At 29.3% G+C, this 15,698-nt stretch overlaps 1 protein-coding gene across 1 annotated transcript; it reads right to left on the minus strand.

Annotated features, from left to right (window-relative positions):
- Positions 1-10,802: 10,802 nt before the first annotated feature.
- LOC112686844 (zinc finger MYM-type protein 1-like) lies at positions 10,803-15,698 on the minus strand. The gene is made up of 2 exons (XM_025559303.1): positions 14,721-15,698; positions 10,803-13,087 (listed from the first exon to the last, which is right to left on the minus strand). Exons 1-2 carry the CDS (start codon positions 14,824-14,826, stop codon positions 10,803-10,805), a joined length of 2,391 nt encoding a protein of 796 aa, XP_025415088.1. The 5' UTR covers positions 14,827-15,698.

Raw genomic sequence — 15,698 nt, forward strand, 5'->3', positions numbered from 1 at the left:
TATACACTCTGTCGTATGATAATTGGCTCGAAATAGCACTATGTTGGTATTAAGCAATCTACATCATAAGAGAGACAGTACATGGGAAAATTAAATAAGTCGTTGTAAAAAGCATCGCTTTAGTCGAAGGTCTCCGAGACCCATACGTCTTTTAAATTTAATTTGATCATTATGAAGCCATCCCCTAGGTTGATAAATCGTGTATAATGGTCAGTTCTGTAATATACAGGCCTCCCACATCAATTTTTTGATCACGGTATGGTAAAAAAATCAAGGCCCCCATTATATTGTAATACTTATAATAGTTATACCATAATCCCTATCATTTGATTTGATCTTAAGTTTATAATATTATAAATTAAATATTAGTTTTACAGTATTATTATCAGCTTAACGTTACTTTAAAATTTCAGCAAATGTAAATTACCATGAAATGAGTTAAATACACGTATATACCAATATATTTTTGATTTATATTAAATTTACTGCATAAAAATCATAAAATTGTTAAAAAATATTTATAATTAATTATAAATATTGAAAAATAATTTAAAATATTCATACATAAAAAATATATTAGCTATAGTATAAGCGTCAAATAAATATCAGTTAATTTTAACTTATTTGAATTTTTCTTTTCTTGCTATTTTTGAAAAATTCATGTATAATCAATGCGTTGATTAATGCGTTCTGGTATTTTTTGTTTGAATATTTTATAATATTCGTAGTAAAAGAACAAATAACATCAGAAAAAATATAAATATCAACTACAAGAAATCTAGGACTATTCGTTGATAATAATTTATTATAGTTCTGAAAATTATCCTAATCGACAATTGTTATACCTACTCGTATAATATAATACGAATTGTTGATACTAAATTTAAATCATTTAATGACCTGTATAATTTATTCCATTTCAGAGTCGGCTTAAGCAAAAATAGTGCACTAGGTAAAATTAAATTGTGCCTCTTCTATAAAAAAAAATTTGAGTTCTCATTTTAACTTAGTCTCTACCCCTATTTTCATGTGACATATCTACATAAAAAAATATTTAAATTTTTTTTTATGTATGTATAAAGACTTAAAAATGATTTCTATATTTATTACATTTTATTTATTACTCTTAACACATCACTATTGTTATCGTGACTATCGGAAATCACGGAAGTGATTGTGTGGTTATTTATATTTTTGGAATAATTGAAAACGACTAGCAAGCGTACAGTATATTATATATTAACTTATGGACGATATATTACATTTCAGACCACTGAAAAGTAAAAAATATATAAAATTGGCCTGTGTAGCTTTTAATCAGTGATGCAGAATACAGATTAAAACAAACAAATTTTTTTAGTTCCATTCTAATTAATTTTGAATAACCACAATAATTAAGTTTCAGCGTTTTATATTTTGAACAAAGTGAGATATATATTAGTTTTACCATTATTTGTTTTTTATTTTTATTTTTTGATATCCACATGATTTCGACCAAATAGATTGTTACGATAATTTCTGATGGAAAATATTATTAAATTTCTACATTCATATGGTAATTTTCTTAATTTCTCACTATTTCTCTAAATAATCGAGAAAAATTAAAAAAAAATTACGACATCCGCGGGATATCGGTTTTCGACAAAATCTAATATTTTTTTCATTGTAACTCAAAATATAATCATCGCAGTAACTTGAAATTATCACTAAATCTTAAAATTATTGTTTTATAAAGATAATATGATTTTTAATAAATATTTTAACTTTTATGTGCTCAACATTTGGTATTTGAAATGTTCATTTTTTCTTAGCTTTTTATCGTAGTTCATTTGTTCAAAAATCTTGAAAATGTTATACTAAGTTCCTCATTCTTGTTTCTTAATTATATAAAAGAGTGAAAATATTTTGTCACAATTTGAGCGTTTGAATCTTAAGTTTTGACAAAAATAATAAAAATATTCAATAGGTTATACTTTGTTCAAAATGAGATCGGAACCCGGTGGCGACCAGTTTTCGTCGGGGGCGGTTAGGCTCCACCCCATCGATCATGTGACCTACGTGGTGCCTGTCGCTTGTGCATTCGTTCTGATAAGTGAATGCGCCTATGCGCGTCATGTAGTGGTGGTAAGCTACTAATTATATTAATAATAGCAAAACCAAAAGCTGCTATTACTATTTCTAGTATTTTTATTTAACATGTTGGCGGAAGTTACTGTTAAAGCAGTCTGCCGTCTGGTAGCAATGTATTAGCAAAATAGCAAATGCCAAATAACAGTTAATATTTTATGTAAAAAAAACTTTATAACTGCTCTAACAGTTTTATTTGTACGAGTTCATCATTCCATAATAAAAAATATGTTTAAACAAATCTAAATAGTAAATAGTAAATATCCAAAATATATATTAGTTTAATTATAGATTCGAGGTATTGTAAATATAACAATAAAATAATCATTTTAATTTTCAATATAAATTGTTTGCGAATTGCAAATGTTTGCCAGAGAGGATACATTTTTATTTTTTAATGTTTTTTTTTTTTGTTAGTTATAACATCGGTATAGGGATAAAAATATTAACAAGTGAGTAATAATTTAATAATATTTAGCAGCTCTATAATATCTTTAATAGTAATAGCAGTTTAGGAATTCAGTGAGACCAGTTGCATAAAAACAAATAATTTGCAATAGCAGCTACTTTTAATTTTGCTTATCAACCTGCTATTGCTAATAGAAAATATCAATGCTATTTACTCTACTACTGCTATTATCATACCACCACTAGCGTCATGCGTCATTTAGAAAGCTGCGTCCACAAGTAAACCGTCCGACAGTGTCGTACTAAATAATTAGCATCATAGCAACACAATGCATTTTAAATTATTTGTGAACATCAGCAGTCGATACGAGAGTAATGTGGCGTTCTCGTCGGCGACAGCGCGTCAGGCCGAGCTATCGAACCAAGCCACGCCCATTCGCACTACGTCGTCACCGGGGGACGATCACATTTCGAACAGAGTATAGTTAATACCCAGATGCTAACCACTACCACTTCCCGGCCGACGGCTCGTTATCACAACGTAGAATTGTATAAATATATTATTATACGATATTTTATTTTTTCAAATTAATTTATCTAATCGTATTAGAAAATGTATTATCGTGACCCCTGACTGTGACCAAGCGTTTGCACCTTGCACCGCTGCACCTAACCTGCTCTCGTAAGCCAATCAATCGGTCAAAAAATGTCACAGATGCAGAATTTGAAAATTTTGTTTCAATTGTGGTGCACACCTATGGTATGCAACTCTTCTATTCAGGATACATACAGATTGTGGTGTTAGTGGCATTACGTAAACTATAATATAATTATCTTATATTATTAATATTCTTATCTTATAAAATAATCGATGAAAAATAGGCACAAAAGTGTTTGAGATATGAGAAAAGAATAAGTTTACCAAATGTATAATTTTTCTATGTAATTTGATCATTATTTTTGGAAGAGCTAAGTCTTATTTCCCCTACCTCCCCCTTCAATATTCACGTTTATGTGGTAAAGTGAAAAAATTGATCTCGATATTACCACTGGGTATGATCGTGTATGTCTCTTGTTTATAATTGTACTTATTATTAATACTTGTACGACATCTATGACGCATGCTTAATGGAGATTGGGGTCAACTGCTATGCTCTACGTATCGAATACGCTCATATAAATTAGAATCCTATTTAATGTTCATGATCTTAGAAATCCCCTTTATACGAAATAATATAAACGGTCGAATGCATATAATTTTATCATAATAAAAAATAAAATAAAAATATTGAATATAAAAATTTGTAAAAATCGAACTGTAGCGAACTCTGGATGTTCATATCGTTCACGGTACAGCTTCCTGCATGCGCTGCGGCAGATGTCGCAATAAAATGAGAACCACTGTCTACTGGCTGGGTGAGGCCGGGGGTACAAGGCGGCTATATGCCACTTTCCTTCTCTAAATTTTTATTATACAGAATACCCATATTATTTATGATTAAGGCTAATATTCCCTGACCCCATTACTACACATACATGGTTCGAAAATTTTATTATCAATATGACCACTGTATGGGTGAAATTAGTTAGTCGATTCCAATCCAGAGACTAAATATTAGTATATTATTTAGATCATATTATTTATAAAAAAATATCCATAAGTAACTTTAGTTATGATGAGGTGTTACTAAATTTAAATTAAAATCAAAAGCATAGGTTTTTATTTATAACATACATAATCCCGTTAAAATAACAATAGTCCGAAAACAGACTTGGTGCGACGTTTGGAGGAAAAGAGAGCGATCAATAATGTACACGGGTTGGGGTAGAATGTTCATGAGAGACGCTGTAAGTCGTGACCAACATAAATATATTGCAATATATTACATGCAATAGAAAAACGAGCTACCAACGTCTCGGAGTTATAACAACATTAACAAATAAAAAAGTATAATATCAAATAAAATAATAGTAAATAGTAAAGTGATTATTTTGGATCATCATCCATCTATGCAAATGCATTGATTAAATATTATACATTTTTTTATTAAAATATAATATACTATTGTATTCAACCAATGCTATATCATTATATTGTTCTGTGGCAAAACTGTACGGTAGATTAGTGTGTGTGTGTGTGGAGTAGCGAGAAATGTTTGCCTCATTTGTGCATTCTGTGTATGGTGATCGCGTATTTTCTGTCTAAGAAAGTATAAATTAAAAATTTCAGGGTTTAATTTTTTTTCGGTTTACTTATTATTTTTAAATTTGACAATCTGTATATTTTATTTTTACACTAAGTGAAAGTAATGATTACTTGATTGATTAGTGATTATTATGCTTATGTGAGCTCCAAACTTCATTGCGGCGTTTGATCGGATTTAGGTCTGGCTCAAATGTATATTCCACACATAGGCAAACCATAAGTATTGCCGTCTCTAACATGTAAATACTATAGCAAATTTTTTTTTTTCTTAAGTAATACTAAAATAGACTTAATTTTGAATTTATTATATTTATATATGTAAAGATAACAATTTATTAAATCAATACATTTTTAGACAAGTTTAACCACTACTAATTTAAATAAAACAAAACTTTTTTTTTTTAATTTACTATAGTTGAACAAAATAGTTTATAGAGCCTTATTTTTTACTACACATAATTTGATATGAGTAGGGTACTAAGATTGTTATATCTTTTTTTTTTTTTAAATGATTGATAGTTTAAAAATTTTAAATGCCGCTTTAGGCGTGAACCTATGTCGTCTATCCCTTGAGCCGGGCCTAATGGAATTCAACTGTTTAGCAGGTCATGCCACCATCTTTCTTTTTACCAGGTATAGTAATTGGATGTAAAGATTTGAGTCTTTTGTAGTTGAAAGGATTGCAAACCGAAAATTGCGATTATAGTGAGATATTGATGAGTGTCTAAGGGAGACAGATGGTTTTTTCTTGATACTATTGGTTTAGGATCATTTTTTATGGTTTGTATATAACTTACAGAAAAAAAAATATAGATAAGTTAAATAAAAAACGTATTTTAAAAATTATTTATTAAAATGATAAAAAAAATAAAAAGTTTAAATGTATTTGTTTGAGTTTTATAATTCATATTGTAATGATTGAAAATTAGACACGAAGTTACCGGAGACGGTTATATGTCCTTAAATTAATTACTTATTACATTATAAATAAATAATATTACCTTTTCAATCCTTTTATCGAATTTCCTGTTAAAACCATGGTTAGCATCTGAGATATAAGATGAGGTGACCAATTTGTATTTAAAAATAATAATAACTTTTTTTTTGACTCACTATTGTTAATTTTATTTAATTTTTTTGATATACATTGATATATGTATTTTTAATTATTATTACAAACGTTTACAACTAAGTCTTACTGCATAGACGATCTGCGTAGTCTTTTACAATCATCTTTGACCGTCTGTACAAAAAGACAATAAGAACGCGTCTGAGAGAGCGTGATTAAAAATTGAGCTCCTTATATCTAATGTTATGTGTTTTAGAAAAAATAAAAATATGAAACATTGACATTTTTTCTAATACAAATATTAATGTTAGTTATTTATCAATTATTTATTATATAATCTAAAAGTTCTTATTATAATCATTAATATTAATGGATTGATTACAGTGGTTTACATATTACTATAATAACTATATTATACAATATATACTGGGTCTTGTTTTCAACTATTTATAGCATTATAGCAAAACTTGGTTTATTTTCTTAGGAAATTGCTTATTGACTACGTCGATAAACAATGTATCACTATATTATTCTATTCAGTGATATAACTATTTTTTAATATTATATTACTGTAAACATTGAGCAACATATTGCATATTGCAACACTAATGTTTATTATTATTTATATTATAATAAAACGAGTAATAAAATTATATTATTTTTTCTTTAACTGTGATGATATTTTGTGGTAGTGTAAATTTCATATATTACTAAATTACATATTAAGTTATTAAATTAAAAATGAAAAGACAGTCGAATGCCTTTATTTTTTTTTTTCGTAAAAAAGTTAAAGAAACTGATCAAGAAAACAGCTTGTCAAAATGTGATTCAGATCAAGACCAACCTTGCAAAGAACTTGTGTTAATAAAGTTGAACTATTTTTTGAAATAATCTAAATGTTCATCTATGCATTTCTTATTTCTATGTAATTATTATGGCTAGTGGCGTATACAGGTTTTCATTTCGGAGGCCGATTATGTATTTGATTTTTGGGTGCAGGCACGTCGTCAAGGGGGGGCTTAGGAGGTCTGGCTCCCTAAGAAAAATCATTGGCCCCGAACTGGCCCCCTTCATTTTGATTTTTAAATATTATGGTGTTTATTTGTCCCAAACCGGCTAAATCCTGAATGTATATTTCATATGGGTAAACTCCGCTAGAATATCGGTGAAGATAAAAAAATAATAAAAGGTCCAGTTTAAATTCCGCCAGTTTTTCTTCTTACCTGTTATGGGAATATGGAAACTCCTCTAGTTATTATTTTTTTTTTTTTGTTTACCTGCTCAGTGCTCACATTGCCACGTGCCTTCTCACATTAAATACGATGACATCTATTGCAATGATGTATGTCAAAATTGATAAAACTATTGTCATGGATCGATTCATTTCAAGGTGGATATATATCTACATAGATTCTGTTGGGTATATAATCCAGATTTAAAGTGCGCGCGGTGTCGTCGTTCCAGTTTATGCCGTACCGTTGGCCACCCTGGAGCGATCAGTAGGTTAACCATTGTACCTCTATGGTGAGGTCTCTGCGGCCGCCGTCGAGCCTCCAACCAACGAGCCCGTCGCCATGTCCGTTGTCGTGTTTGAGCCGTCTATGGCTAAGGTGTAGCGCTCCCCCGAGTTTGTTTTGCGGTCGAGTTTTGTTTTTGGGTTAAAAACCACGTGGTTTTCTAACTAGCGCGACCCGGTGCGCCGTCGCCGTCATTAACGCTTGAGTTTTGTGTCGTACATCCGAGCCTCGCTGCTCGCGAACTCGTCGCGTACGTTTTCATTTTCGTGTTCCGAGTTCCGGCCGTCTGTGCCGACACCACGAGTTGTTAGCTGTGTTCGTCGCTCATCCGACCTTCGTTGTGCGCCCCTGATCCGTGGTCATCTGAGTTTTAGCCCGGTGATTTTGTCACGCGTCCACGTGTTGTTCGTCCGCCCGCCCTACATCGGGCATACGTGCTGGCCGCGACGCGTAGTGGTTTTTTCGTTTGCGCTGTGACAACGGGAGCGTTGGTCGTCCAACGTAGTTTGGCCCACGCCGGCCGATCTTCCATTGTGTACATCGTTTTTGGGACAACTGGTCCTTCTCCACAGAGCCATCCTAGTATCAACGTCGTATCAGGTCGTACACCCGTTTTTTTTCCTTTTGATTATTATTATTTTGTTCATACAACCGACGGGTTTTACGCTGTGTATTATTTATTGTTATTCATCGTCGTCTTCGACGCGCCTTTGTGGTATTATTATTATTTTGTTTAGTACTTGCCGATCGGGTTGTGATCGCGCATAAGTTATTTTTACTAACCTTAGTCTATAAGTTTGATGATTTATAAAGCAGGGTAATAAATCAAATTATTTGGCATACCGCACACGATTTTTTTTGTTGTTACGTTACAAGTAGTCTCCTCTCTCCGAGTTCTTGTTTTCTCTTAGATTCAAATCACCGACAATATACGTCGCGAGTGTCGCGCGGCCAGCTAGAGATAATTGGTTCAATAGCTCCGTGACGGTGCGCAAACAGATTCATTTATTAATAATTTTATCTTCATATTATCTGAAATTAGTATTTCCAATGATGATATCGGCAATAGGTAAGGTATAAGTAAAGTATACTTTGACGAACATAATCATTCGTAGTCTACGTGTCTCCGTGTATATTTTATATAAAACTAAATATGTCACAACAAAGGAATAATATAAAATTAATTACTGGTCAACGAGGCAATTTATTGGTTTTATTTAACCACTACAAATATAATCAAAATATAAAATATGCGTCTGGTGAAATAAAATGGAGGTATGATATTATATAATATTATAATAATAATATTCACTTATTATTACTTATTATGTATTACTTTTAATAATATATAATATTAATTTTATACCACTACTCGATTTTCTTCACTGGCGGAGTTTACAAGAACCCAATTTTACCTTTTTTATTTTTCTGACGGAGTTTACAGTAAAAAAAATGTACTTGTGGCCATTTATGCATGCAGGGGGGGAGGTTAAAGGGTTGTAACCCCCCCAAATTTTCTACGATGTCTAGGTTAATATTTACAAATTCTACAAGTTTGAAATATGAAGAGCTAATATAGAATATCTAGTATCATTGATTATAGAATAGTCTATTCTATTATCAATGCTATTATAAACTAACTACTCTGTAACCAATTTTTATACTATGGAAAATATTATCATCTGAAGAAACACATAACCTTTATTAAATGTAATTTAATAACCTACACACTTAATCATTTTTTCTCTATAATTATTTTCATTCATAGACATAAATATATGGGACTTCGCTGAGAGAAAGAAAATTAATATCACAGAATAGACTAATATCACTACCTAATGTTAATATCAACTTCTAGTGAGAGAGATAAACTACAAATACACTCATCATGGATTAATCCACGTACTATAATTATTTATTTCATTATTGAATGTAATGATAATCTTCCTATCCTATATTTCACCGGCTTTTTCATTACGATACTTATTATTGGAGAAATATCAAAACGATCAAATTTAATTTAATATTTAATTATAAAATCAACAGCTCATCTAAAAATTAATTAATTATTCACTGGAACATCAGATCGTATTTTAAATCAGTCCCCATTTAATAACCATCTTCTAAAAATTGTAAAAACATATATCAAAATAAGATTACTCTTCATTAATAAAACGAAACAGCAAACTAAAAATTAGATAATGATCATTTTTTACAAAACAAATACATTTTAGAAATCAATAATATGTTAACTTGAATTCCTACTTATAGTATGTAGGTACATTTGTTTGTTTTGGAAAACATAATATATACTCTATTGGACTCTTGAATAAACATATTATAATTTAAGTAATATTTTTTAAATGTTCATTTGATGGTTAGGACTATGTTTTGTGATATCTAATTTTGTAATAAATTAATCCTAATTAGTTTGTTTATTTATACATATATATATATATTTTAAATATTTATGTATAATTTTTAATTTGTATAAGTGATTAGCTCATGACAAAATAGAAATATTGTCATGTATTAACTAATGTATGAAATATACTTATGTTCTTATGTATGAAATGGATTTCTTCGTAGAAATATGAAGATAAAATATTAATATAATTAGATATTATCAGTGCCGTATTTCCCAAGAAACACTATAAGCTAGTGCTTAGGGCGGCAAATAATTTTTAATATTACATTTTTTTTATATGCAACTAAAACTAAAATAAATGCGACTAATTATAAAATGTTTTATTTTAATAAAGCCAATGAGTATCAAACTATTTAATTTTTAATATAATTTAAAAATGAACTAGGTATTTAAGCTTTTTTTACTACCATGCTTTTTATCATTATATTTTATATCATATCTTTATAGTTAAGTTTTTCATACAAATGTATGTATGAATTTTTATTACAGTCGTATATTTTTATTTTACATCATTAAAATTTTAAGTCATAAAGAAAACAACTTTAATTGTGTACTTTAATAACATTTATTTGACTAGAAAAATATTTATAATCAGGCATGGCGCCAGAATTTTCTTTCTAGGGGGACGGTAAAGGGCAAGTAAATTTTTTGAAGGGGCAAGTTCAACGATTTTACTTCTTTCAATAACAATAAAAAAAAAAGTTAGGTAATGACTATTGATTTATGTATCAGTAAACACTGTAATATTGTATAAGTGAATTTCTGCATGTAATATGAAATTATTACATGATAGTAATATTTGAAAATAAAAAATACAATTAAAGGATCTATGATTTAAAAATTAAAAAAAAAAACATTTTAACTGTATAGGTGCATTTCAGCATAAGACATAAATTTAATACTAATATATAATAGTAATTAGTTACATTTAAATATGAAAACATTTTTAAATATTTAAGTGAATTTCTGCATGTAACATAAATTTATTATATAATAGTAATATTTAAAAATAAAAATACAATTCAAAGAAAAAAATAAGAAAAAAATTTAAATAAGCATTATTTTTCGATTGTGATGAGCAGCAGAAAACTTGTCCACAACCTTTTCCATATCTAGATTTTTGGAAATGTTTTTTTCAATTGAAAGAATTGCTATATCTGTTAGTCTTGAGTTAATCATTTTATTTCTTAAATAAGTTTTAATTTGTCGGAGGCTAGAAAAAGTTCTCTCCACTCCGGCACTGGAAGGAGGTATGATAATTGCTATGGTACATAGTAAATATAGTTCAGAAAATGCCAATTTGTAATATTCTAATAATTTAATGAAATCGAGTATAGTGTTAATTTTAGTTTTTTTTTCTATCTGATGTCTTTTTATGAGTTTGGGTATTAACTTAAATTCAGATTCCAAGCTTTCAATATCAACATCATAATGCTTAGCAAAAGGTAATAATTTTTGAAAGTCTAAAAAGGATTTATTTTGAGGATTTAAGGAACTTATACCAGATAATATTGGATTATTATCAGAAAATCTACATTGTAGTTCATTGATCATTCTATCAATTACAGGATTAAATATGATTATCTTTACATCATTCTTGCACATAACCGTACTATTTTCAGATGTCGGTAGTTCTGTAATATAAGATGCAAATCTAACAGGCAATTTACGATTAGTTCTTTTACACATTATGTTTTCTTCAGGCAATAGAATGTTATTATTTTCCGCAAACAAAACAACTTTTTCCAAAAGCACATTAAATAATCTATCAACTGTTCGAAATTCCTTAAGATAATCAATTAATGATTCAACCATTAAGCAACTAGTTCCTATATCTGAATTGGGTAATTGTAAATAATCAGATACAATTTTTATTTGACTAAATGTATCACAAAAGAGATGTAAACAAAAAATAAATTCAAAATTAATGTGTACTAAAATGGATTTTGCCTCCATACTTTTATCAGATTTTGATTCCACACTGATTTTATTTAGTAGTAATAGTATAACTGAAAACGTTTCTCTTACAGCAACACATGCTGATATCTGACAAATCCATCTGGTTTCGCATAACTTTTTTAGTTCAATAGTATTCTTTTTAGGAAAAATTTTTTTCTGGTGATCCAAAAAAACCATATGTACAGTAGATCTGCTTACAAAATTATACAACTGTTGAAGAAGTGTTATAAATTGTTCAATTTCTGGAATATTTTTACAAACGTCCACAATAACTAAATTTAAACGGTGGTTATAACAATGTGTGTATAATGCTTTTGGTACTTCCTTTTGAAAAATTGCTTGTACACCATTTTGGTAACTACTCATTACGGAAGCACCATCATAGGTCTGTGCTATGCAATTTTGGATGTTTATTCCAGAAGCTGCTAAAGTTTTCTTAATAAATTCAAACAAGGCCTTGGCATTTAGTTCAGAACAAGGTACATATCCCAAAAACCGTTCATTTACTGTATTGTTATAAAAATAACGTACCATAATTGATAATTGTTCAGTTTTACTGATGTCTTTGGTTTCATCCGCCAAAACTGAAAAGTATTTAGATTTTTGTACCTCATTTGCAATTGATTCAATAACCATTAGACTCATAATACTAAGTATTTCGTTTTGTATACTGTGATGTGTATATTTTGCATTTTTAGGCAACTCATCGATTTTTTTTTGTAATCTTTTATCTCTTTTAGCACAAAGATTTAAAAGTTCTAAAAAATTACCTTTATTTATGCTTTCACCACTTTCATTATCTCCCCGTTGAGCAATGTTTTGACGGGCTGTAAAAAGTAATATTTCTGCAACTGTTGCAATATAATAACGATTTTCTTTTATTAGTGTCTCATTTTCTTTATTAATAAGGGCTAAAATAGATTTATCAGTTTTTTCAGTCATTTTATATCCTTCCCATTTAGTCATACATAATTTATGTGAAACTGATTTATCATGTTGCTTTATACCACTATTTTTTTCCATGGCATTTTTCCAATTCTTAAATCCCGATTCGGAAAATGGAGATCCAGAAGGATCAGTTGAAAAAATTCGACAAGGGAAGCAATAACATGAATTTTCCAAAATACTATATTCTAACCATGGATACAACTTAAACCATTCAGAATGAAAATTTCGCCATTCTTTGCCAAATTTTGTTCGTGGATAATTTTTTAACACCGGCTGAGTAGGGTTATCAGAAACAACTTGTGTGATGTCACATGGTCCACTTTGAGGTAATAAAGATTTAATGCTTACTTGATCTTTGTTACGTGCAGTTTTTACTAAATCACAATCAGCACCGTCTGAATCTGTTGACGATTCGTCACAACTGCCTATAAAACATTAAACTTTAAGAACCTTGTAAACTAAATAACGTATCTGGTACCTTTAACCTAAATTCACCAATTTAGCTAATGAATATTAGGATAGTATGATGGCTAGTGGCGTATTTACGGGGGTATCATGGTGATCAATCCCCCCTCATAGGCTGACAGGCTGTATAAATACAAATAATTATAGTCATCTAATTTTTTTTTTTATCAATTATTGATTTTGTGATGTAATAATTAACTCAACTTAATTCAATTTTGTTTTAATAAAATATTTAATCTCTAGTAATGTACAGGGCCTGATTTAATAAAATTATGATCAAGTGCACAATTTTTTTTGGGGCCCTCAAGTCAAAAAAATGTTCTAGAAAAATTCTACATAGAGAAGTGGGGAAATGTAATAATAAAAAAAAAATATTTATATGTTAAAAGTGTTAAATACCAAAATACCTATCTCAAAACTCATAAAATATTTGTACATTATTTCATATACTATAAATACAATTTAGTTACTTGGTCTAGTAAATTAAGGACAATGAAAAGACAATACTAATTAAATAACATAACAAAACTATACTATATTAAAATATTAAAAATACTTAAGGATATTATTTTATAAATTTCAATTTAAATTAATTAATTTCAGTCTTCCATAAAATTATAAAAATGGAAAATAACAAGCTCAGCTTTTGAAAAGAGAACCAATGTATTTTAATTTAATTTTTAGTTTGTTACTCATAAATTGTTTTTAATTGTTAATTTGGTGACAATAAATATTATTATTATTATTATAACTTATTAATTTAACAATTTATTCTATATAATTAAAATTAAATAAAAAATGACCAATTTTTATACAAATTTTATACAATGTTTTTAAAGGAATGTACAATAATATATTTTTCCAAATTTTCTGGAGTAAAGTTAGTACGGCGGTCCGTGATAATTGTCTAATATATGCTGAATATCCTTTAATATAATCCAATATATCAAATATAACGGAAATATGCTAAAATATTCTATAATATGTATTATGTACCATAAACTAAAATATTCTCTGAAGTCAAAATATGCACTAATATGCAAAAAAAACTTTTTTTATCTAACCTATTAAAATGTTTATTTAAATGTTAAAATATAGATGTAAAAAAGTAAAAAATATTTAATTATTGAAATATCTTTCACATAAGTATTACAATATGTGTTATTATACCTAATGTTAATACTAATTTAGTAATATAGGTAATTATAAATAAGTAATATTATATTATACTTTTTAGCCTATACTATTTAGGTCTTCAGATAATAATAATAATATATTATATAATGTACTAAAAATATTAAGAATTTTAAGTTGTTTTTTGAGAAAATTGAAAATGTGATGGCATCAATAAGTGATGCATTTCTTATTAAATAAAACGTTGGTATATTTGAATTTTTATATTTTGTGATGACGAGAAATTGCAAGGGCCGGTCAAATATAGATTTACCGGGCCGAAATGTTGCCCCAGTCCGCCCCTGGGCGTATCCCCCCTCGAGTTTATAATTACTGTATTAAGTCACATCCCCCCCTTTCATGACAAAAACCTAAATACGCCACTGATGATGGTAGTAAGTAGTACTGTTGGTTACTTACTTGTGTTTATGTCTAAATCACTTTGCACATCCCATGATTGCACCAAATTAGTAATTTCCGCCACTGTATTTGTAGTTTTTTGTTTTTTTTTGTAATTCTTCTTCATTAGTCAAACTAGTTTGAGGACCAAAGTAAGAATCAATTTTTCTAACACTCATTTTGATATTTTAACGTGTTAAACGCTTAAACTGGTCATACAGTCGTCATCGGTGACTATTAAGTATAAACTGTCGCGAGTGTTGCCGTTATGATTGTTGAGAATGTTGAGATTAATATAAATATGAAATGTATCTATTATATCTATATACAAACAAAATGCGGCAAAGCGGGCGCATTAACACACACATACATATACAATGAACAAAATATGTCGAGCAATGACAAGTTGTGTGGGAAACCCGACTAATAGGCGAACGCCGCTATTTTTAAACATTTAATCGTGGCACTTTTATCGATTACGGCAAAATTACGGAGAGTGGAACAATGAACATAATCATCCTATTTATTATTTACGATTACGAAATAATAAATCAAAATAAATACACTCGTAAACTGTACAAACTTTAAAGTATAGCACTACACTGCTACAGTGATGGTGAATAATCGTCGATAAACATTATGAGGAAACCAGCTGGCCATGGTCCGGTTATTCGAAATCTCAGAATATTACTTGTGTTCAAAAATCGTTTATATTACAAAAGTTGGGACTTGGGGCCGTTGGGGAAATAGCTTTTTATAGTGCTCCATAGTCACACACCAGTTAATAGGAGTTAAAATATCTGGGGGGGGGGCGAGAGCAGGGCGAGAACTAATCCTGGGTGGGCGATCGCCCACCCTCGCCCACCCTTGGCGCCGTCCCTGTTTATAATAAAAGGGGGCAATTTGTTTAATGCTTAAAGCGGCACAATGATTAAATCTGGCACTCGATATTATACCTTTATATATATATATATACTAGCTATCCCGACACGGCGTTGC

This window comes from Sipha flava, unplaced genomic scaffold (genome assembly GCF_003268045.1).
Source record: "Sipha flava isolate LNK unplaced genomic scaffold, YSA_version1 325_pilon_pilon, whole genome shotgun sequence".
Taxonomy (NCBI): domain Eukaryota; kingdom Metazoa; phylum Arthropoda; class Insecta; order Hemiptera; family Aphididae; genus Sipha; species Sipha flava.